At 43.6% G+C, this 25598-nt stretch overlaps 1 protein-coding gene across 1 annotated transcript in view; it reads left to right on the forward strand.

The window, feature by feature from the left end:
- LOC147701162 (lens fiber membrane intrinsic protein-like) overlaps nt 1-25598 on the forward strand; it is a 121153-nt gene that overhangs the window by 84715 nt on the left and 10840 nt on the right. The window contains exon 4 of the mRNA XM_086929922.1: nt 20095-20226. Coding sequence (XP_086786048.1) covers nt 20095-20226 — 132 coding nt within the window. The remainder of the gene's footprint in view (nt 1-20094; nt 20227-25598) is intronic.

Below are 25598 nucleotides of genomic sequence, written 5' to 3' on the forward strand. Positions count from 1 at the left end.
CCATTGTCAGACTTCCCTTTGGCTGGTACACCCCATTTCTCAAAGATGGCATCTAGTTTTCCAATGACTCGTTCATGAGTAGGAGAAGAAAGATCTTTAATTAATGGAATTCATGAGTATTCGTCCATAATCACCAGCAGGTGATGTCCATGGTCGAGTGGACCGAAAAAGTCAATGACTATTCTCTCCCATGTATGCTTTGGGATTTCTGACATGAGGGTGTGGTGAGTAGTTTTTGTAGATAGACAGTTGCATAGATGACAGGTCTTTCATTCCTTTTCAAACCTTTCATCAGGAAACCAAACTCGGTCTCAAAGAGGTTGTTTTGTGGTAACGATTCCACAATGTCCTTCATGGACGACTTCAATTATTTTCTGTTGCAGACTCTCCGGAGTCAGAAATCTTGACCCTTGTAGTATACCTCCTTCTTGAGTTATGGGCAGCTCATCCTTGATATGTTTGTATTTTGATATTCATCAGCACTGTTGAGCAGTCGAGGGTGTTGGTTTCATGACTGATGTGTGATTATATTCTTTAGCTTTAACATATCACTATCGTGGCTCATGACAGTAACAATTAGGGCTTATGAAATGGCGATTGGTGTATTTGATTGTACAATGAAGTTGATATCGCCCATAGCCATCTTGGATGAAGTACCATGACCTGTATAGTCACTCTGTAAAATTAGTCAGTAGGGCTCTGATCCTTCCCTGGATGATACACAATGGTATCATTGTACTCTTGTAACTGTAGTTCCCAGCGCTCAATGCAAGGAGGCCTTTTGGCCTTTGAATTGCTAAATATAGTCAGTAACACTTGATGATTAGTTACCATTATAAAATGCTTTCCGTTTAGGAATTCCTAGAAATGTTCACATGCTCATACCACAACTAAACTTAATTTTTCTGGTTGTGAGTAAGCACGTTCTGTTTGAGACAAACTCCTACATCCATATGCCTTTTAGCATTCAGGTGTCTGCTGTGCAGTGCAGAGATAGCGCCTAACCCGATAGTGCTAGCGTTGAGGACAATCTGGGTTTTAAGCTTTGGATTGATAAATAATAAATAAATAAAACGAATTTCGTTGCGCGCACTGCATCGCATTTGGTGATGCAGTGCACGCAACTAAATTTGTTTTATTTATTTATATGTTTACTTACCTGTTAAACTCCGTAATCCATACATTACTACCCCCCACCCTGCCCCTCCCCCTTCCCACGTCACCGGCCTGCTGGAACTCCTACTGCCGACCGCAGCTGGGATTGAAGTATGACATTTCAGTAGCAATGGCTTGTTTAATTTTCTTAAAGATTTTCTCACATTCATGTGACCACTGAAATGAAACATTCTTTTTGTCAAGTCTCTCAACGGAGCACTTACAGTGTCAAATTCTTGTATGAATCTGGAACAGGAATTGTTAATGCCAGTAAATGAACGCACCAAGGAAGCGTCTTGTGGTGGATCAGCATTTGACAGCGCTTGTACTTTAGCAGGATCTGATGTCATACATACCCCCATTCAGAAAATATATGGCCAAAGAACTTTAGCTTTGTGTTATTAAACTCACACTTGTCTGTATTCAAAGTCAAACTTGCTTCGGGAAGTAAACAACATACTTATGTAAGAGCTTTATCATGCTCATTTTGTGTAGCTCCGTAACCAATGTGTCATCTCTATAAACAAACGCTTTCATGACAGGCTGTTTGATACAACAGACTTACTATTTAGTGGTAAGCACTCAAGTTGTAATTCACGGAAATCAGTCCTATATCAGCAGCTATGCGGAAACGGAGTACACAGGCACATGACACTGTGCCTTCAAGCAATTGGTTGATGCTTGGACCGTGTTCTCTTGTGTTTTATTGTCAGCACAAATGAACCCTGACTTTTTAAGGGTGTTGAAGCAGGCCATATAAATACTTAGGTTTTCGATGGCATAAGTTGCGGCAATAGAGAAAGTTCTTTGCATTTCTCCTCATGCATTATATGTATGGATGCACCACTGTTGATACTGAAAGGTATTGAATAACCATTTACTTTCAGTGTAATCTTTGGACAATGTTTGGATTACTTTGGTGCTTAGGCATGTCTGTCGATCTTTCTTTGACTGACACTTTTCTTCACATGCGGCCAAACCAACATGGGCACCCATTTCTGAGGTAAACATTGACATGACACAATAATGGTCTTCACTTTCACCTGATAATGATACAGAAGAGGGGGAGACGAACGGAAGGCCACTTACCTGCCGCCACTGCCAGGAGTCAGATAAAGGCAGACAAGCACCGCGAAAGCACGCCGCCACCGCCAAGAGTCATTTGCCACCAGACTACACGCGCCGCCGCTCCAGGACTACAACTCCCGGTAGCCTACGTGGCGGCGCGCCGTGTGACAGCGTGAGGGCGTCAGGAGGCGCACATAAGCGCCACAGGACCGGCGGAGCGGGGGAGACGAACGGAAGGCCACTTACCTGCCGCCACTGCCAGGAGTCAGATAAAGGCAGACAAGCACCGCGAAAGCACGCCGCCACCGCCAAGAGTCATTTGCCACCAGACTACACGCGCCGCCGCTCCGGGACTACAACTCCCGGCAGCCTACGCGGCGGCGCGCCGTGTGACAGCGTGAGGGCGCCAGGAGGCGCACATAAGCGCCACAGGAACCCGCTACGCGGGACGCCGGGTGAAGCCCGGGCAAAGGGCGGGCCCTCTACGGCCCTCATCGGCACGAGTAGGCCAGGCTAGGCCACCTCCCTAAATCTCATCATTGTGCACCAGGGATTTGTTCCTGTCAGTTCATCGTGAGTGGTGGTGTTATTGCCTCTGGTTGACCGCCTCCTAAGTCCTAGTTATCCAGACGGGGGTCGGTAAGTAGGCTGTATAGCTGTTATCGAATCGCCCAGGAGCTCGGGAAAAGGAGGGGGCCTTCGCGGATAAGTTGATAGCAGATAAACACCCCTATGAATCAGGAAACAAGTCCGCTGGATATCTGCACAAGGCGTTGAAGTAAGACTTTTGTTTTAAACTTTGAGAGTAATACCTTGTTATTCTATTGAGCTGTGGGCGTAAGACTATCGCACACCTTTGTATAATTATGACTAAAAGAAATCATCACATGGCATCTGAAACACCAAAGAACACCATGGAAAACTACCTTGTTCAAGTGGTTAACAAAATAAACAGTGAGCGCAGACAATCGTTGGGTCTGTCCCAATCACCTATCCTCCCTCCCATGAGCCCACCCACTTCCTTGCAAACTAATGAGTCTCTGCTATTAGACTCTAACAATGATGCCCATCAAACAGCTTCCCCAGTTAATGTCAATATTGATGCCAGTGCAGCCAATGTGGCGGACATTGAGCCACATGCGGATAATGACTCAGATGCACAGGTTGTCATTGAGGTTGAAGAAAATGATGAAAAAGAAGATGTGGAGGACGAACCACCTGTAAAGCAGTCCTCAAGGGCAGTTAGAGCCTGTCGCAGATTACAAAGCAAACGTGGGGGGGCACGTTCAGGAAAAAACAAGGTTACATCACCGCTAAAGTCAAAAAGTACTTGCCAGAACAATGAGGAGAACAATCTGAGGGAAACATTGGATGAGGACCTAATGTCTAGAATAGCGGAGCTCTTAGAAATAAAAATTCAGACAATTATTAAGCCACTTATCAGCAAGATTGATAAACTCTCTGCAGAGATAAAGAAACTGGGAGGTACACAAAATGTATTAGCAGATGCGATAGGTAATGTTGTAAGTAATGTTAATAAGGGCCGTGACTGCCCAAAGGAAGATAATGAATCCGGGGTAGCATCAGAAGCTACCCCACCAGGGCCAACTCTTCCAGAATGCCCACAAACTGGCCAAATTACCAATGACTTGCCACTAGAAGCCCCAACGGTTCAACTAATTGACCCACCACATGTCACAGTGCCCCCTAGTTTTGAAGAAAATTCAACACAATTTGTAGTTGAAGCAGCACCGCTGGTGTTAGTGCTAGCCAATACACCAACCCTACCACCGGGTCAAACCGAGTCAGCATCGTCACTAATAAGCAAGGCACTATACTGGCTGTCAAATAACATGCGGATAGCACAGGGGGGTGAACAACAGCTGGCTGACGAAATTAAAATGGCAAGGAGGGTTGGATGGATAGAAAATAAGCAAAAAAAATGGAAGGGCGACTGTGTGATATTAAACTTCTCAACCCCAGCTGCTCTTCCCGATATTCTATCAAATATTCTTCCACCACAAAGAAGAAGTAGTTCTATAATCCCCCTTACATTAGAATTTTTTTATAATGAGTCACAAAAAGCCAACAATCATAAGCCCCTGAAGCCAGCTTGGTTAGCGAGAGATAATGGATGGGGTGGGGGACTGTCAACGTTTGACACGAACTATGCTCCTAAAAACAGGGCAGGTCCATGGCAAGTCAACCAACACAATACTCCTCGTCATATTACCCCAGGGCAAAACTGGAACCTAATGGGCAGACGAGGGCCTGGTATATTAGCTAACAACTGTGGGACCTTAGGTAATGGCAATTATAATGGAGGATGGCCAGGCATGCAGCAGAATGTATTGTATCCTAATACCCCAGCACCCATGGGCAATGGTAACTATAATGGAAGATGGCTGGGTACTCACCAGAATCCACCTTTTCCTATTACCCCTGCACCTAGATGGAATGCTCCTGTAAATGGTTGGGGCTTTGGGGCCCCATCTTATAACTGGGGAGTCAGCACCTCAAATAGGTTTGAGGCCCTAGCTGGTTTAGCTGCTTGCGATTGACTTGATGGAGGGGCTTTGACAATGTCATGTAGCATAAATCACACATACCCTGGTTTGCATCCTGAAGTTGCACCAAAGCAGATTGCACTTGTTAAAACTTCTCAACAGCTACTGCATTATGCTGACACAATGGCACGAACATCACATTCAGATATAAATGGGTCAACCACACCACACCAGGTAACAGAGAAACTAGGTGTTCTAGGAATTACAAAAATCATCTGTTGGAACATTGCAGGTCTGAAAAAAAATCTTTCAGATCCGGCCTGGCATGATTATCTGGCTAGTGGGGATTTAATTATGTTCCAGGAAACCTGGGGGCTCGAGAATTACTTTAAGGTTGATTATAGATCCTTTTTCATCCCTGCAGTAAATACAAACGGGGGAAGACCCTCTGGCGGCCTAACAATTTGGGTGAAAATTACAGGAGGCCTGTCCTTTAAGCAAATTGATACAAATAATCCCGACCTCTTATTACTTGAGTTAAAAAACACTAAGGGTTGTAGCATTTACGTGATCAATATCTATAGTAGACCACATCAATCATGTAAAGAATCAACAGTTGTAACCCACCTGAGTAATATTGTGGCGGGGTTTGATCAAAATGCAAAAATGATTATAGGTGGTGATTTTAACAGAGGTTTTGAACCCATAATAGGTCTAGAAGACATCTATAAGGATGAGGACAGTGCCAACAATATCCCTTTAGTTGACACGAATTATAGAGCACCTTGCACAGTGAGTGCCTTACAACTATTGAATCTGACTATAGAATCAGGCCTGCGTGCCTGCAATGGGCGGTTGCCATCAGACTGCCCCAGCAAACCAACATTTACCAGAGGGGCAAATCCCAGCCATCTAGATTATTTGTTAGTTTCTCTGAATTTATGGCCCATGACCATCGACCTAATGGTGGATGACCGCACGGAAAGCGACCACTATCCTTTGACCTTATCTGTCCAGACTCAGATTTTTAAAACCCTTGACAAAAGCGTTAATAGTACAGTCTCCTTGCCACAGGGCCCTCTAGTGGCAAATAACCGTAGATCCCTGAAGTGGCCAGTGGTATTAGACAACACAAAAATCATTAGCCAAATCTATAATGTATTTGTGAGGCATATGTCTTCTCTCTTAGGAAATAGTACTGTCATCCAAAATCCTTGTCTGACTGAATCCCATGAACATCTAATCAACCAACTTGGCGTGATCCTGACTAGGGCGGTAAAAAGATCATATAACGCCCAAAAGAGTAAACAAACTGGGACCACCTGGTATTACCAGGATTGCCGGAAAGCCAAAACAGACCTAATTACAGCGGTCAGGGGGGATTCAGCGGATATTGTGAGAACTAAGAGAGCCCAGTATAAAAGAACTTTATTAAAGGCCAAAAAAGAGTGGGACGAAAGGGTTTGGTCAGATTTGCTGGACGCATGTAAGTGTAAAGACCAGACTTCCTTCTGGAACCTCATTGCTAGAGGCACCAGGGGGGCGACTGAATGCAAAGACAAATTCTTAGAGGAGAAAACATGGGTCGAGCATTTTACTTCGTTATATTCTTGCGAAAGCTCAGGCGAGATTGAAGGTTGGGATAGTTTGCAGGCTCCTTTGGCAGCGCATGACACACCTCTTGTCTTCTCCTTGACAGAAACAATTTTAGCAATCAAGGCAGTCAAGCCAGGGAAAGCGCCAGGCCCTGACAGAATACCAGGTGATCTTTGGAAACACGAGAATTATATTTGGGCTCCTTATATCAATTTATTATCTAATGATATTGCTCGAGGAGCTCCTGTTCCGGAAACCTGGAAGGGGGCGGAGATTGTAACACTGTTCAAGAAGGGTGATAGGTCAAATCCTTCGCAATATCGGCCTATCAGCCTAATTGACGTGTTGCAAAAAAATTTTGCCCGACAAGTTCTTAGTCGGCTCTCCTCTTGGATTGAAGAACACTCTATCTATACAAAATACCAGGCAGGCTTTAGATCAAAGATAAGCACTGTAGACCAGGTTTTTAGATTTTTATGTTTAGTCTGCAAATATACGATTATAAGAAGTTCCCATATATACGTGGCTTTTGTTGATTTGAAGGCAGCTTTCGATATGGTTCCAAGGGCAGCCCTATGGAAGACACTAAATAAAATGCGCGTCCCTGGGAATATCCTTCAAATTTTAATCAGACTCCACGAGAATAACTACGCACGAGTTAGATGGGGACCAAATGGAGAAGTCAGTGAGAAAATAAAAATAGCAAAAGGGGTAAGGCAAGGGTGCGTAATGGCACCTACCTTATTCTCTTTATACGTCAATGACATCCCCGATACTCTTTTGGGCTGCGAGCATGACTCTCCCAAATTGAGCGGGCAAGCCGTTCCGGCATTATTGTTTGCAGACGATACCATTTTAATTTCACAGACACCCAGGGGGCTCCAAAACCTTTTAAATACATTCAGTTTGTACTGCCATGAAAAGGAATTAGAAATTAATTCCTCAAAAACAAAAGTTATGACAATCAACCCCCACAAAGGTTTTAACAAGGTTTTTAAGATAAACAATGAACCTATTGAAGAAGTCCCCAATTTTAAATACCTGGGTATTATTTTAGACAGCCACGTTACATGGAAAACACAACTGGAGAACTCAAAATTAAGGCTGACCCAAAATCAGTGTCCGATTTTAAAGAAGCATAAGAATAGCCATTTCAAAGCAGTCTCACCAGCTATTGAACTATTTAAATATAAAGTGCAATCATCTTCACTTTATGGTGCGGACCTTTGGGCCTATGCTTTAAAGGATACTTTTCGAGTGAGGGAAAATTCCTTCATTAGGCAACTTTTAGGGATACCTGGGTCAACACCACTGACACCCGTATTATGGGATCTTAACTTCCGACGTACAGATGACTATGCTTCTCTTCGTCCGCTGCTCTATTGGGTCCGCTTATGGTCCGTTGAGGAGCTGGCTGATTATAGAGAAGCATTGAAAGAGATATTGGCTATAAGGAATACCACGCACTTGCCATGGTTAGAGTACGTCAAAAAATGGTTTGGAAAACTAGGGTTAAGTGACTTCTGGTTTGACCCTGATTCCCTCACAAACAGCTCAAAAAAGATCTTGAAGCAAAGGTACTGGGACTATATTAGAGATTCAGTGTTATCAAATCCCAGAACAGGGACTCTAACCTCGAAATTTTTTGAAATCAAAATGACTATGCAATTAGAGCCCCTTATGGATGAAATTTACCCTCCACTGGCCAAAAGCCTATATTTAAAGTTCCGGTATAGTATTCTGCAATTAAAAGAAAGGACAACCAGCTGGAACTGTAATAAGGGGCTGACCGGGGCCGCCGGCTCTGATATATGTGAGTTTTGCGAGATGGGGATGAAAGAGGATGAGTCCCATGTTTTATTTATATGCCCAGCATACCTTAAAGCCAGGAAAAAATGGCTTAAGCCAATCTGTAAAAGGTTAGGCCTCAGACAAATTAAGGTTGGACTTAGAATATTTAATGGAGACACTGCACAACCGATTGTGTTCAGCCTAAGTCGTTTTCTCCTATGTGTAGCCTTGATCAGGAGGATGAAAAATCAAAAAACCTAATGGAATAGGCCACTTTACCATGTTATTGAGTCATCTGTTAGCTGCTAAAGTGCTGCTTGCTCTACTGTTCTGGTGTATATCATTTTAACAAAAACAGATGTTTAATTTATTGTTTTATTATTCTGTATATTTATTCAGTGTTCTGTATACTAGAGGGGCCGATTAAGATCTAGCCAACCCCAAGTAGATGATTTGGAAAATGAATTGAATTCTATGTATTTTATGCAAAGGAGATGTGTTGATATTTTTACCCACTGCTATTTTATTATTATGTATCGTGATATGATGTATTATGATTTAATGTATTGCATCTTACAAGGTTTTTTAAACCGAATAAAGATTGAAATGAAATGAAATGATACAGAAGAGCTGTTTAGCAATGACTTAGATGACAATTAACTTCATTTTGTGTTGATTTGTCTTAACTGATGTCGCTGCTTGGCGGGTGTACGTCAAACTTTGCTTCTAAAGTGTTCTGGCAGTCATATTGTCTTCGTGCCATGATGCATTTACTTTTTTACTTCCCTTTGCAAACCATCACAAAATCGTTCTCCTTCCCACAGCCTTTCCAAGAGTGGGATATTTGCCTTCGTGTGGTAACGAAAATACACATCTAAAACATAATATCTTCTAACGCGTAGACATCACTTTGGGCCCTTTAGTCATTTGTTTTGGCTTACTTTTCACATTCATGATGGATTAAATCGGGGCACTCCCGACCTATATGTCAGTAGCTTGTTTATCAGCACCACACCCATATGTCCATCACCTGCAAGATTTTTGAGATAATTGATAATCTTTTTGTTATCTGTCTCTTCAAGTGCATCAATTAAATAATCAAATTCCTCTATCCAAGCTGTCCATCTATCACCAATATTTCCCACACTGTCTACCGTCCACTAGGACCTGCTTCATACATACCATCTCCAAGGCCCGTGCTTTTCTGGCTTTTGAATCATCATGACTAGTTGATGGAACTGTGACCTCCCTCATCGTCTGCATGGGAGCCCTTCACTTTTCTGTTGCTCTTTCAAAACTTGGCTGCATCCACCTTTTGCATTATCACTCAGTATTTCATATGACTGTATAGTGCATAGCAGCGTGGTATCTTTACTAACCCTGGGCGAAGCACTACGCTACGCTCGCGTAGTTTGCGAAGTTTGCGCAACTTTGCACTACGCGAGCTGCACGTAGCACAGTGCGAACATGCGTAGTGCAGCGTAGCGTAGTGCAGCGGTCATTTTTTGCATGTTCGCGGTCCTCAACGTCATGTTCGCGACCGCGAGCAAGCAAAATGACATCCCGGCGAGATTCGCAACGCGGGGAGGTCAGGTTTTTCATTGCGGGTGGTTGCGCATGCTCGCGACCGCTCGCAATGAGAAACTACCAGTTCGCTGAATCTACTCGAGCAGCAGAAAACTACAGCTCGCACTGTGCAAGATGCCGTTTTCAAAGATTGCACAGTGCCGGATGCTTGTCCGCACTGTGCAATCATTGAAAACGCATCTTGCACAGTGCGAACATGCTACCACGCAGCTCGCGTAGTGCTACATGAAGTTCGCGTAGTGCGAAGAGCACTTCGCGTAGCGCTACTTCGCGAACTACGCCCACCCTTAATCTTTACGTACCGTCAGACCAACAGGTTTTCAGTTACCAATATGTAGATTTCTTTGCAATGCTTTCATTGTTTCCAACTTCTTTATGGCAGCTGGAGTTGTGGTTTGACTCCACATGCGTTAAGCTTTGACCCCATACTTCGACTGCAACACACGTGGCATGCACAAGCAATTTGCTTGGACCTCGGGAAACTCTCAGGGAGAACATTATAGATCTTCGGGTTACTTATCCCCTATCTCATCGCCAAGTGGTAGCATCCTCCCCATCCAGGGTACCTGCCAATGACAATGCCACACATGGAGCTTAGTATCAAACGTCTCTATTCATGTGCTTGTGACACCGAACTCAGCATTCGAAACCAGCCTTCAATGCATTCCGCTCTAACACGTACGTTACAGTTAACGGAGTCTATCAAGAGATGAAAGGGTTTTCTAACATTTCTAACTGGCAAGACACTACAGCTTGGATTATAAAAGCCGTTAAACACTTATTGAAAACCACTTTTTAGGATATCCAGCAGATATGAAACAAGTAAAAGTCAGTGCAATATTTCTCATAACTACGTGGTGAATAGTACTAATACATTCAATAGACTTATTCAACTCCAGTAATAATTAAAAAAATAGCGAGTATTGTGAGAAAAAAGTTGGCTGATGCTTAAATTTATGAACACACATGAGTAAAAGTAAAAAGAGATCAGAACAGTGCAAGACAATATTGCAACAGCATCTGCCCATCGATGATTCAAGGCCTGCACGTGTACATCATAGCACTAAAAGCTGCCCTGAGGGACATTAGCAGGACTGTAGGGAGCCTTAGAGATCCAAAGGGCATCATTGCAAAACAGACCTCCTGAAAGAGAGGAAAGACAAAGTGAGAGAAGGGTGAATAAATCTGGTCACCGTAATGGTTTAGTCATGGATAATAACAATTGCAAGCAAGGTGATACATTTGAAGGCAGGGTAAAAGAAAAACATTTCCAAAAACTGTACAAAATGCAAAAGTTATCAGTAATCGAGATATTAGTTAAATCAAATTACACAAACACTGTGTATCAAGTCGAAATAGCCATCTCTTTTGTTATCAGTTTAGAAATGCGCCTGCCTTTTGGAGGATTGCACACTGAGATTATTCTCCGAGTAGTTCTATTTTACGAAATGGGAAACTGAGAGCGCTTTGGGAACCTTACAATGGATCCTTTGCCACTGTTTGTCAGTTTGTTTTGTCTGTCTCACCGAAGGACATTTTCTGCTCAAACTAGACTCCCCTTGGAATCACAGGTGACTTTTTTTTAGGCAAGATGCGAGCTTTAATAAACAAGCATTGGCAAAGCAAAACGGTCTTGCCTGTGCAAGAGCTATTGTAAATGTGTGTGTCTTGTAAAGCGCACTGCTACTCGGAGGCGTCCTGGCGCTATAGACCGGTGGGGAACCCGTCCTGGCTTTCCCTGTGAGATGTTCCCTCCTGGGTATCTCCAAGGTAAAACCAGGCATCCCCAGCGTTTGTGGGGAGCCATTGTGGAGATGAGGAAAGCTAATGCCCAGAGTTGCAGAGTGTAATCCCTGGTTAGAGTAGGCACCGAGGCGAGAATTATCGAGTCCGCTGACCCTGGTTCACGACCCTGCCACGTCGGGAATTGAACCCTGGTCCCGGGCCGTCCTCTGCTTCCGGGTCTGCTGCCTCTAACCAGTGAGCCACACCACTCCACTATTGGCTTTGCCAATGTGTTTTAGCCATATTGTGCACCAGTGTGGCTGCTTTTCAGCATGACTAAAAGTTGGAGGAGTAGAGGAGAGTGGCGTGGAGTGTTGTAGAGTGGAATGGCGAAGAGTAGACTTGAGTGTTTTTGCATAGAGTATTGTGTATTGGAGTGGTATTGAGTGAAGATGCGTTGAGTAACATAAAGTGAGTAGAGTGGACTGGTGTAAAGTGCATTGGAGGAGGGTGTTGCAGAGGATAGTGGTGTATAGTGCAGCAGCATAGAATTCAGCAGTGCACAATGTACTGTTGTAGAATGCAGTGACATAGATTAGAGTGTTGCATAGTAGAGTACAGTGGTACAGGGTGGAGTGGTGCAGAGTAGAGTAGAGTTGCACAGAGTGCAGTGGCATAGAGTAGTGCAGAGTAGAGTGGCACAGAGTGGTACAGAGTAGAATATAGTGCTTAGAGTACAGTGGCTTAGAGTGCAGTGGGGTGGAGTGGTGCAGAGTACAATGGCATAGGGTGGAGTGAGGCAGAGTAGAGTGAAGTGAAGTAGAGTGCATTGACATAGAATACACTATTGCAGAGTAGAGTGGTATAGAGTTCAGAGGCGTAGAGTGCAATTTTGCAGAGCAGAGTTGTAGAGTGCAATGGTGTAAAGTGGTGCAGAGTGCATTGGCATAGAGTAGAGTGGCATAAAGTGCAGGGGCTTAGAGTATAGTAGTACAGAGTGGCATTAAGTGGCATAGAGCGGCTTAGAGTAGAGTGCACTGGTGTAGAGTGTGGCAGAATTGAATGATGAAGAGTGCAGTGGCGTAGAGTGCAACGGCATAGAATTTAGCGGCATAAAATGCAGCATTGAAGAATGCAGTGACATAGATTAGAGTGGTGCAAAATAGAGTGAAGTGTTCAGAGTGAAGTGGTGTGGATTAGAGTGGAGCATAGTACAGTGGTGTAGAGTGCAGTGATGCAGAGTAGAGTAGAGTGGCACAGAGTGCAGTGGTGTAGTGGTTCAAAATAGAATATAGTGCCATAGATTCCAGTGGCATAGAGTGGAGTGATGCATAGTAGAGTGGTATAGAGTGGATTGGCATAGAGTGCATTGGCTTAGAATGCAGTAGTGCAGAGTATGACGGTGCAGAGTTCAGTGGCTTAGAGTGCGCTGTTGCAGAGTAGAGTGTCATACACTGCAGTGGTGTAGAGTGGCGTAGAGTGCATTGGCATAGAGTGCAGTGGCGTAGACTAGAGTGTTATAGACTAGACTGGCATTGACTAGAGTGGCATCAAGTGGAGTGACATAGAGTACACTGGCGTAGAGTGCAGTGGCATAGATTGCAGTGGCGTAGAGTAGAGTTGACTGGTGAAGAGTGCATTGGCTTAGAGTGTTGCAGAGTATAGTCACAGAGTGCAGAAAGTTTAGCGGCATAAAATCCAGCAGCATGCAATGCAGTGACGTAGAATTCGATGGTGTAAATTAGAGTGCTGCATAATAGAGTGCAGTGGTGCTGAGTGGGGGGGTGCAGAGCAGAGCTCCATAGAATGCAGTGCCATAGAGTGCAGTGGTGTGGAATATAGTGTAGTGGCAGAGAGTGCAATGTTATGGAGTGGCGTAGAGTGCAGTGGCATAGAGTGGAGTCATGCAGAGTGCAGTGACTAGAGTGCAATGATGGAGAGTAGAGTGAAATAGAGTGCATTAGTGCAGAGTAGAGTGGTGGAGAGGGCGTGTTGCAGAGTAGAGTGTCATAGACTGCAGTAGTGAAAAGTGGTGTAAAGTGCCTTACTGTAGAGTGCAGTGGCGTAGAGTGCAGTGGTGCAGAATAGAGTACAGTTGTGTAGAGTGCATTGGCATAGAATGCAGTGGTGTAGAGTACAGCGGCACAGAGTGCAGTGACATTCAGTGAGTGGCACAGAATGGAGTTGTGTGGAGTAGAGTGCAGTGGCATAGTGTTGATTGTTTCAGAGGAGAGTGAAGTGGCGAAGATTGGAGTGTTGCAGGGTAGAGTGCAATGTCATAGAGTGCAGCGGCCTAAAATTCTGCATCATACAATGCAGCATTATAGAATTCTGTGAAGTAGATTATGGGGGTATATAGTACACTGCAGTGGTGCAGAGTGGAGTGCTGCAGAGTAGAGTGTCATAGAGTTTAGTGATGTAGAGTGCAATAATCTAGAATAGAGTAGAGTGGGTTGGAGTAGAGTGAAGAGTGAAGTGGCATCGAGTGGCGTTGTGTAGAGAGGAGTGATGCAGTGCATTGACGTAAAGTGTAGAGATGCAGAGTAGAGGGTTGTAGAGTGCACTGGTATAGAAGTTCAGTGGTGGAGAGTGCAATGTTGCAGAGTCGAGTGTTGCAGATTGCAGTGGTGTAGTGTGCAATGGCGTAGAGTTCAGTGGCGTAGAGTAGAGTTGTGTAGAGGACAGTGGTGCAGAATAGAGTGCAGTAGCATACAATTCAGTGAAGTAAAGTGCAGTTGTGTAGAATGCATTGGTGTAGAGTGTAGTTTAATTAAGTAGATTGTTTCATAATTCATAGTAGAGTGAAGTGGCGTAGAATGGAGTAGTGCAGGGTAGAGTGCACTGATTAGAGTGGTGTAGAGTGTAATGGCATAGAGTAAAGTGGTGTACAGTGCAATAAAATAGAGTATAGTGGTGTAGAGTAGAGTGGAGTACAGTGGATTGTCGTAGAATTGAGTGTTACAGAGTGAAGTGCATTGGCACGGAGTGTATTTGCATAGAGTGCAGTGGCTTAGAGTGCAGTGTTGCATAGAGTGGGGTTCTGCATAATAGATTGGGGTGACCTACACTGGAGTAGTGTAGAGTGCAATGGCAAAGAGTGCAGTGGTGTAGAGTAACATAGGGTATAGTGCATTGTCATTGAGTGGAATGGTGCAGAGTAGAGAGGCATAGAGTGAAACGTCAAAGGGTGTAATTGTGTGGAGCAATGCAGAGTGGAGTGGAGTATGCATGGTGTGGTAGCACAGTTCTATATCAGACCACCCGTTTTCCATTGAAATGACCATTACATTTGGGCAGACGTACAGTTTTACTATAGCCTTATAGCCCGCCCGCTGAATCGTTAAAGGCCCGAGCCCAAGGCGAGGTCTTTAACGAGACAGCGGGACTTTAATTGCCGGTATAGCCCTGCTACGAAGGGCTATAAGGCTATTAGAACATTCTGCCACTAGAGGGCAGAATGTTCTAACAAATTAAACAAAGGGTTCTCGAAGCTCGAGGGGATATAAATCCCCTCGAGCTTCGAGAAGCCTTTGTAGAACATTGGAATGTTGCTCTGCGGGCCTTTACTGGCCCGTAGAAGCAGGGAGCACTCCATCGTCTGCAGTGGGGCTCCCAATATTCCAATGTTCGAATAAAAATAATATACCACGCACAAACGATAATGTGGGGAATTTGCATCACCTTTGTTTATACCATTTTAAAGTATGTGTTTCCAACACACTTCAGAGTTAACAAATAACGTGCTTCATTTGTTGGTTCCTAATTCAGAAATATTCTGAAATACTTGCACAGTTAATTTAAATATTGTGCTTGAAAAAACACTCATTCCTAGCCCCAGTATCCAGCAAGTTTGTCAGATAGAACCTCTCACTTTGAAGTCAGAGAAAGAAAACACCCAGGTCTATGGAAGACAGAGACTGACATTTGACCTCAGACTTTGAATACACAGCAAATGTGACAAGAAAACAAGAAGATTTACAGGCCTGTTTACTGAAAGGAGTACTCAGGGCAGAATACAAGGGGAATTGGTGTGAAAATGCTTTGCTCCTTGGGAGGGGCAAACTTACCCTGGACAGCCTAAAATAAATAAAGCCAGCATATAGAAAGCCAGAAAATGTGAGTTGCAAACCACAAAGCCAATGGAAAGGAACAGGTGGAATGGTGTCCCAGAGAAGCTTTCTGAATGTCTCCAAGATGTCTGTAGAACTCCTGCGCTGTCTGTTAAACGTCAACCTAAAATCGTTACGCTGGGTACTGGCAACCACTTTTGTCCTGAAAGTGCAACTTCCTGAAATGTCTGTTATTTTGCAAAATTTTCATGGTATGTCATAACATTTCATAAATTACAAAAGCCTGCACACCTCTACATTTGACCAATTTAACTAGGGGTGGACAATGGCATAATCCTTTGAATGCTGACATGTTGCCTAGAATTACCACTACTGTGCAATGGCCGGCACTGTACTAGGGGCAGACAATGGGCATCATCTCATGAATACTCACAACTTACCAAGAGTTACCATCATCATGCAATGCCCATCATTTTGCTAATGTGGGCACTTGGCTCAACACTTCTCACACATGCGCACATAGATGCTCACAGACACTCACAAATGCTCATTCAAGTAGATATGTGCACAACACAACACAAACACAACACATGATTAACTTTTTTTAGACACAACCTCTGCTTCCCTCCTGACCCCTGCTCTGTGCAGCTGCTTCTCTCCCTCCAATGAGCCTGCTCGAGCTCCTGAAGGGGGCACCACAAGTGGCCACGCCAAGAGGGCATGCAGCAGCAAATGAGGTGGGGAGGAAGCAAGGATCAGAGCCGGAGGGGTGGGGCGGGAGGTCAGTGGTAAAAGGGGAACAAGAGCGAGTGCCTAGTGGGGTAGCACCTTAAAGCAGCTTAAGGTGCATTGAGATAAGGAGGAAATGGAGCAAAAGGCAGTACCTGGGTTTGAAAACGTGAAGGGTGCAAGATGTAAAATGGTGGAAGGGACAAGCAGGAACGACTTGAGTGTTGGGGAGGAGGCAATCTGTTTTGCTGGGGCTGCTAGAAGTAAGATGCCACTTAACTCCTGCCAATGGGAGAGGCTCTAACAGAGCTTCTGCCGCCGACTAAGGGATTCTTTTGAGGGCTATTCTCCTTATTAGAAAGGCTGGGGAAATCTTTTTTGTACCTTTAGTTATGCAAAACCCTTCTGGATATCACCAATGTTAGTGATGTCACAGCTGACTTATCAGGCAGTGGTGTGTAAGTGCAGGCATTAATTAATGTGCTGCCTGGGGCCACTGGGCCATTTAATGTCTGTGAACGTACTCAAATACTATGAGGGGATAATGATGCATGTATTCTGTGAGACCATTATTGCTTTCACTGCCCTGGGGGTGATTTTTGCTTGTTGGGAAATGATATGTTTTGTATAAGTTTTGTATATTCAATATCGATGGCTTGATATATGATCCCTTTATGACTTTATTTGGTACTGTTTGTAACTAAGTGAGATATTAGTTTTTTGAAATTATTTTATCATCTTCGCTGATGTTCTTTCCTGTGATGCTATTGAGGTTCAAGGTCATGTGATACCCATTTATGTGACATCACCGATCAAGGCGTATGCAAGCTCCAACCTAAACCACAAAGCAAAAAGTAGCTAGAAGCCAGATGTACAAAGCATTTTTCCAGTCGCAAATGGCTAGATTTGCAGAACTTGGCCATTTGCGACCGGAAAAATGTATTGTCTGATCTACAAAATGGGATTCGGTAACTTGTAACCAAATTACAGTTTGCATTTTCGATTCTGTATTTGGAAGGGCGTGTTTTGGCCATCCCTTCCAAATACCGAATCGGTTTGGTATGTATTATTGTTTTGCAACCGAATTCCAGTTGCGAAACAGTCATACTTTACCACCATTCTAAAAGCCATGATAATCCATTCTCAAATTAGGACCCCTCCCCTTTTGAGAATGTTGATATAATACTGTTAAAAAATGAAGCTTCAAAGTTGAATTTTTGTCTTTTTAATAACATCCCATTTTCCTTTGATGAAAACAGGTTGCATTTAAAAAAAAAAAGAAGATTGCTTTATTGAAAAGCAATCCCAGACATGATGGGGCTGCTAACCTCAGAAGATAAAATATAGAACAAAACAGATTCCAGTACCGATAATCACTTAAAGATTATTCTATCACCGGAACCAAAGCAAATTTATCAAAGGTTCCAAGAAACATTTATTTCTCAAGAATTTTTATTATTAAAGATTTTTGCTTATTTTTCAATAGATATTTGAAAATACAAACAGATCATACATGACATAATTAACATACAGACAAAATTGGGTTGAATTCTTCGTCCCTAGCGCAACTTCTCATAAAAGATACCACAGACATCCTTTTTCTTTCATCCAATCATTCATTCCTAAAACATACCCAGCTTCACACACTCAAAAGATACAACAGTGGGCCACTATTCACCAATTGTTTGACCCATCCAAGAGCTGTACGCGTGTAGCCTCCTCCACAAAATACTCCATCAACAATTAGACGGAAAACAATCTCCAGAAAAGAATAAGTGTCATTATAACAGTGCATAAGACATTTTAAGCAACAACTTAACTGTACACAAATCATACACATAGCGTAAGGTCGACGTGTTTCGAACCCTATTAGTTGGCAGGGTTCTCCTCAGGACCAACACAATCTAGAAAAGAAAGAAAAAGACATACTCTTACTATTCAGGTCTTTACACCCCCAAATCTACAGCGGTGAGCCAACGCCTCACCGGTGCATAGCTTCCTACCTTGCTCCAAAACGAGATAGACTGTTCTACTCCTTGTCTATCCTAAGTGTCTCTAAAAAATTAAATCAGAAAAAAGGAGAAATCATAAGTAACCTGTACCCCATCAGACCTAAGTAACATAATCCAATCCTTACAAAAGTAATTATATGGGCTTACTTTATATGCGCCTCAATCCTTGTAGAGAATCTCCAAATCTTCATATCCATGTATCTAAAGAGAATATGTAAGGTGACTCTGTTACCATAAGCGACCTTAAACAGCTTCTGCTCCCAAAAAAGTGCTTTATCTGTATTAAGATCTACCTTCATTGAATGTCAGCGTTGGGCCAACGATAAATGAGTGGCTGCCGCCCGTGTTGTCGTTCCCCGCAGTGGTGAAACCCTGCAAACAGAGAGGTTTGACGTGAATAATTACCACTCCTTCAGAGGCCCGGTTTACAATCTAACCTCAGCAGGGCACCATCCCGTTGATGGTTGCAATTTCTAATGGGTCGCAAATTGCGACCTACCTCATTAATATTCATGAGGTAGGTCAATTTGCAACCTACTAGTAATCGCTATTTGGGGGAAAAAATCATTCATTAGAAATACCGATTCCCTAATTGCGATCCTGAGCTAATTCAAATGAGGAAATCAGTATTTTTAATATTTATTCATCTGGTCCCTAATCCCTTGCATGGGACAATGTAAAGTATCTAAGAATATAACATTTTAGGTGTGAGTAATTAACCTAATCCTGTGTTTTTTTGATGAATTTTGGTACTTTTAGTTTTACTAACTCAGAAATTCACACATCCAAATTCAAAGAATTGTTAGACTGGGAATATGTGCTTATAACCAGAGGCCAGATGCATCAAAATTATTTGCATTTGCAAATGGCCATATTCGTAGAATCAGACAGTTTGAGAAATCAGAAAGGCATTTTGGTACGTATTAATCCCAAATTGCGATACAGTAACATGTTACTGAATCGCTATTTGAGATTGTGGATGCATACAGATCCGGTATTTGGAAGGAGCGTGTTTTGTGCGTCCCTTCCAAATACCGAATTGGAATTGTACTTATTCATGTTTTGCCACTAAATTTTGGTTGCAAAAACTGTAATACTTTCCCATCAATTCCAGATTGATTCGCAAATTATTCGCAAACGGGAAGAGATCCTCAAGGGATATATTCCCCTTTAAGAATGTAAAAAAACACATTTTTTAAGAGCAGGCAGTGGTACAAATGTTTCATTTTCTTTTTTGAAATGCCTTTTTTCCTGTAAAGAAAATTAAGAAAAAACCCAGCTTTATTTAAAAGCTATCACAGGCATTGCGGTTTGCTGACATCAGCAGGCCACCATTCCAATGATGGCTGCAATTCCTAATGGGTTGCAAATTGCGACCTACCTCATTAATATTCATGAGGTAGGTCAATTTGTGACCTACTGGGAAATGCTACTTAGAAATAAAAAGGTTCATACATTAGGAATACGGACTCCCTAATTGTGATTCAGAGATAATCCTAATGTTGGGACATCTGGCTTCATAAACACAAAGGGCAATTGCTGTAGGTAAACACTTTTCAAAGGCCCCCTAGGAACGTGCACTTTTTCTCTATCTCACATCTGTCTTTCTCTTTCATAGCATTAAGCATCATGGGATTTGAATTAGAAGTAAATGAGTAACACAATGCAAAACTGTTCCTAACGGGGTCCGGCAAAACATTTCTTGCATGGGGCACAAAAATCCTTAAAATGGCACTGGATAAAGTGCCACACAAGGCACACATTTGCACGATTACCTCTGTGATGACATACCTCTCCTAGCCCCTTAGAGTTACACTGTATAACCTGGGAAGTAACACTTTTTTTTGGCTGCAGCTGTCTGTGACGTCACTGCTATGGCTGTTTTCACTTTTGGGACAGCAGAAATGATGCGCATCACTCCAACCCTCAGCTATGGTTGGTGCTTCTTTCTGGGCTGGGCGGCCTTGCTGTTCTTTGCCATTACAGGTATGTGTTTTCTACTGGTCTGTTTGTGGTTCATGCAAGAGCAGAGAGTGCCTTGCCTGCATAGCAAAATATTTCACTTCTGTGGTGTTGGGCATGCATAAAAATAATGATATGTATATTATTTATTTAAATATGTGGATGAACATATATAGTCAGGAACCCCTTATCGCTAGATCTTACGGTGGCAGAAGGCAGATAGCAATGCAGTTTATCCTTAGGTAGAAAGGGGCATTGCCCATCAAGGACTTATAGGTGAGACAACAGATCTGAAACAGGATGTGCTTTCTGACAGGGAGCCAATGAAAATCTCTCAGAATAGGAGCCCAGGAGTAGCCTGATGGGAGATTACAGACCAGACTGACAGCCATGTTTTGTACTACATGGAGCTTAGAATGTAAGGCGCCATTGACTGCCATGAGAAGCGCATTACTGTAGTCCAGGCAGCTTATAACCAAGGTCTGGACCAGCGTTTTACTGGCACAGGATGGCAGTCAAGGAAACACCTTCCTCAGAAGTCTCATAGTTGTACAACAGGTGGTTCATCTTGATAAAATCCTGGTCCAGTTTCACCCCCAGATTTTTTACGGTGTGGCATGGTGAAGGAGCTGCCCCCAGTTCCACAGGCCACCAGTCGGGAGTCGGAGGAACTGAGCTTTTCTAAACAATAAGATCTCAGTTTTTTCACCGTACAGCTGGAGACAGTTGGTGGTCATTCAGGCCGCAATTTCCCTCACACAATCTGAAAAAACAATGTTTTGCATTGTCAGTGTCATGTCCCAGTGAAATCATCAACTACGTGTCATCAGCATAGGAAATGACATCAAAGCCACAGGATTTCACAGTCTGGGCCAGGGGAGCCACACAGATGTTAAACAAATTAGGGCTCAAAGATGAGCCCTGAGGCACCCTTTTATTGATGGAAATAGTACATGATTTGAAAGAGCCCAGCCTGATCATTTGAATGTGGCTATATATAAAGTCTATGAGCCATAAAAGAGCATTTTCTCCGACCTTGATCTCCTGCAGCCTGCAGATCAGTACTGCATGGGAGATGGTGTTGAAGGAAGCAGAAAGATCTAGCAGCACAATCATAGCAGGGGAACCAGCATCCAAAGTATAACGTATGGAGTCCGTAGCAGCCAACAATGCTGTCTCTCTACTGTGAAACACTCAAGATGATGGACGGAATGTTGCATAATGGCAAAACATTCACCCCCAGTCACAGATCTGGGTTTAATCCATCGTTATCTTGCTCACCAAGCCACCCCAGTTCAGACATGGCCATATGCAAATCAGTCTCGACCCTGTGCCTCATGGGAACAGTCCAGCCAAAACTGTCAAGCCATGTCTTCCCTGGACCGGAATCAAGCATCCTAGGACCGGTTTCTGGCTATCAGCCGTCTTCAGCCAGGATAGCTTGACTCCAGGGGCTTAGTGAGCACGGGACCCACGTCTGGGCATACCCTTCCCACATAGGGTGAACAGTAGAACACACAAGATGATGGACGGAATGTTGCACAATGGCAAAACATTCACCCCCAGTCACAGATCTGGGTTTAATCCATCGTTATTTTGCTCACCAAGCCCCCCCAGTTCAGACTAGCCATATGCAAATCAGTCTCGACCCTGTGCCTCATGGGAAAAGTCCAGCCAAAACTGCCAAGCCATGTCTTCCCTGGACCGGAATCAAGCATCCGAAGACCGGTATCCGGCTATCAGCCGTCTTCAGCCAGGATAGCTTGACTCGAGCTGCTTAGTGAGCACGGGACCCACGTCTGGGCATACCCTTCCCACATAGGGTGAACAGCAAAACACACAAGATGATGGACGGGATGTTGCACAATGGCAAAACATTTACCCCCAGTCACAGATCTGGGTTTAATCCATCGTTATTTTGCTCACCAAGCCACCCCAGTTCAGACATGGCCATATGCAAAGCAGTCTCGACCCTGTGCCTCATGGGAACAGTCCAGCCCGAACGGCCAAGCCATGTCTTCCCTGGACCGGAATCAAGCATCCTAGGACCGGTTTCTGGCTATCAGCCATCTTCAGCCAGGATAGCTTGACTCCAGCGGCTTAGTGAGCACGGGACCCACGTCTGGGCATACCCTTCCCACATAGGGTGAACAGCAAAACACACAAGATTATGGACGGAATGTTGCACAATAGCAAAACATTCACCCCCAGTCACAGATCTGGGTTTAATCCATCGTTATTTTGCTCACCAAGCCACCCCAGTTCAGACATGGCCATATGCAAATCAGTCTCGACCCTGTGCCTCATGGGAACAGTCCAGCCCGAACTGCCAAGGACCGGTTTCTGGCTATCAGCCGTCTTCAGCCAGGATAGCTTGACTTCAGCGGCTTAGTGAGCACGGGACCCATGTCTGGGCACACGCCTATGAGCAGCTCTGAACCCCGATTGGGAGGGATCCAGAATCTTCCAGGAATCTAAGAATGCCATACGCTGTTTATTGATGCAGCTTTCCAACATTTTCAGCAATAAAGATTGTAGAGATATGGGATGATAGTTGGACAGGCTGGTGGGATCGGCATTCGTTTTTTTCAATATAGGGGGAACTAGAGCAGACTTCCAAGGTAGAAGGATATTGGCTGATTCCAGATGGAGATTAACAAGCGAGATGATAGAAGGGGTTATCTAAGTAGCCAGATTTGGCAGACTCTAATGGGACAGAGGTCTTAAGGGGGAGCCTGATTTGCCATTTATCTGTAACTCTCGAATTTGGTCCAAGCTGCAATGTTGGAACCTATGAGAGTTCTGATTACCAACCTTGAAAGACAAACTGAGAAAGGATACATTTGTCTCAATCTTGCTAGATGGAAACTTCTTGTATATAGCTAACAGCTTCTCCTCAAAGAAGTCTGCCAAGGAAACGTATAATTGTTGAGAGGCAGAGATATCTAAGGTACGGGCACAGGGCTTGCTAAGCTCGTTGAACACTTTATAACGCTCTCGGGTAGTGTTACCCGCCTTCTCAATTCTGTATGATATATACCTGCTCCTGAAATTCCTGGTCTGAGCACGGTATTGGCATAATACCTGTTTTGTAAGCAGCTTTATCCACAGGGATTTTAGTATGGCACCAGCATCTTTCCAGCCTTTCGCACCCAGCTTTCAGGCTGGTCAGTTCCACAAAAAAACATGAGGCATGTGGCCTGGATGAGGTGTGCCTAGATTTTTCAAGAGGGGCTACTTTATCAAAGTCTGAAGTAAGAGCACAGTGATAGCTAGAAAGCACATTGTTAATATCTGACTTGGGGTCAATTGTTCCAAGGAGATAGCATTCCAAACTCTGTAGGCCTTCAGATTAGAAGTAGCCAGCTGATGCATGACGTCCATCCCAGAAATCTGAAACTTAATCACAGTGGTCCGTCCAAGTGAGAGATAGAACCTACCACATGTGTAGAAGCCACAACAGTTTGGTGAAGACCCAGCATCTCTTTAGTCCTCAAAAAGTGGGAGACCTCTATAGAAGTAACATCATCCCCATGAAAATTAAAGTCACCCCAGCAAAAGAAAATTACTAGAGGACAGAAACAAAAAGGGAGATACGTTCAGCCAGAACCTATGTACTTGGTTTTTGGATTTTTGCCATTTTAGTGATGTTTTACTTATTGTATTTTTCTCTATGCTTCTAAACTAGTGGAGGGAATTTATTGTGTTGCATTTTGACTTTTAAACTGGATTGTTACTGCTAAATAATTCTCAATTTTTTCTATGTGAAGCCTGTATGTCCTGTGTCATAGATACCAGGGGCTGAGCCCCAGGTTAAATTATTGTAACTGTGGTTTACATTAACAAGATTTTCCATGGTGGACTCCCATCCACTCCAACACAGTTTTTAGCATTGGTTTTTAGCGGTGGGATTGTGAACTTGTGTTTATGGTGTTAGCGTGCCCCCACAGTTTTAAAATCTAAAATTAGAGAACCAATACCAAATTCACAGCAAAAATAGATTTTTGATTTTAAATTGCATGAGGTCCCTAACTAGGTATTTTTCTTCCAAATGAATTTATGAGTCCAATTTTTATGTCTTAAATTTTTGGAAAAATGGTGGTGGACTTGTCTACCATGGAGAGCTTCGACATGGATGAGCTGAGAAGTACTTGTGGCATTTCATCTGTATCAATCCACTTGTTGCATCTGGCAAGGGGTTAATTGTGGTTGGCCTCAAATGGTACCTAAGTTCTATTCTACCTCTCCAATAGACTGTATTAAAAAAAAAAAATCCACATTTATAAAGCGCACAATCACCCGTAAGGGTCTCTAGGCGCTGGGGGCCGTCGGGAAGATTAAGCAAGCTATTGCCCAGAGTCACGTGGTGCTGGGCTAATCTGCCGCCGGTGCCGGGGATCGAACCGCGATCCCCAGATTCTGGAGTCAGTCGCCCTGGCCGCAGCGCCACACCTCTTCCACTGTATCTCGTGGGTGCTGTGAGAAATTGGGTTTTTGGTTGAGGTCGGTAAAACCCTTCTCAAGCAACAACCACAATTCTTCCCAGAGTGAACCACAAAAAGTCACTAAAATAATATGTACTTAACTCTGTGGTAGTGTGGCACAAAAGCAATTAGTATTACTATAGAGGCAATGTGTAAAGTATCCATGCAGCACACAAGCAGTAATAAAGTGAATACACAGCGCACAAAAAGCCCCAAAGCCAAGTTAGACAACTAGATTATAATGCAATAAATAATTTAAAACCAAAACAACTCAAATCCGATCAGTAGAGCTGGAGATATGCAATTTTACAGGTTTAAGTAAAAATAACACCAAGAAGCAGAAAGCTCCCAACTGTGGGTATCAGGTCACGCTAGACCGGGGCAAAATCACAAGTTCAAGCCAACTGCGATGAAGTGTGGGCTGAATACAGGGACCAAGTTAGTCCCGCTGAAAAAGTCACTTTCTCAAAGTTCGCTGTCCAAAGTTCCAAACGTTAGGATTTTCCTGTAGGGCCTTCTTTCTGGAACTTTACAGTACAACACAGACATCGAATGGGCCCTGCCAATGTAGATAGCCTTTACAGGTTTTCTGTCAAGGGAAAAAATCAGTGGCTCCTTGCCTTTTGTTTGGATGGCAGGGGTGGGTGAATAAGGGCCTCTTTTTGCATGGTCACCTTCCAACTTTGGACTGAAGCGGTTGGTACTTCAACTTCACTGTTGTCCATTCCCCAGTGTGTTTGTGTGTGTTCTGACCCTTAAAACATGGTAAAATTGGCTCACTCCTAATTGGCATATTTAACTTCCCATTAAGGCCACAGTATTCGGTGCCAGTAATACACCAATGGCATGGAAGAGCTAAAACCCGCAGGTGGACTACAGCACATATTGTGCCATCTACTAAGCTGACAAAGA

Source organism: Lissotriton vulgaris, chromosome 7 (genome assembly GCF_964263255.1).
Source record: "Lissotriton vulgaris chromosome 7, aLisVul1.2, whole genome shotgun sequence".
Taxonomy (NCBI): domain Eukaryota; kingdom Metazoa; phylum Chordata; class Amphibia; order Caudata; family Salamandridae; genus Lissotriton; species Lissotriton vulgaris.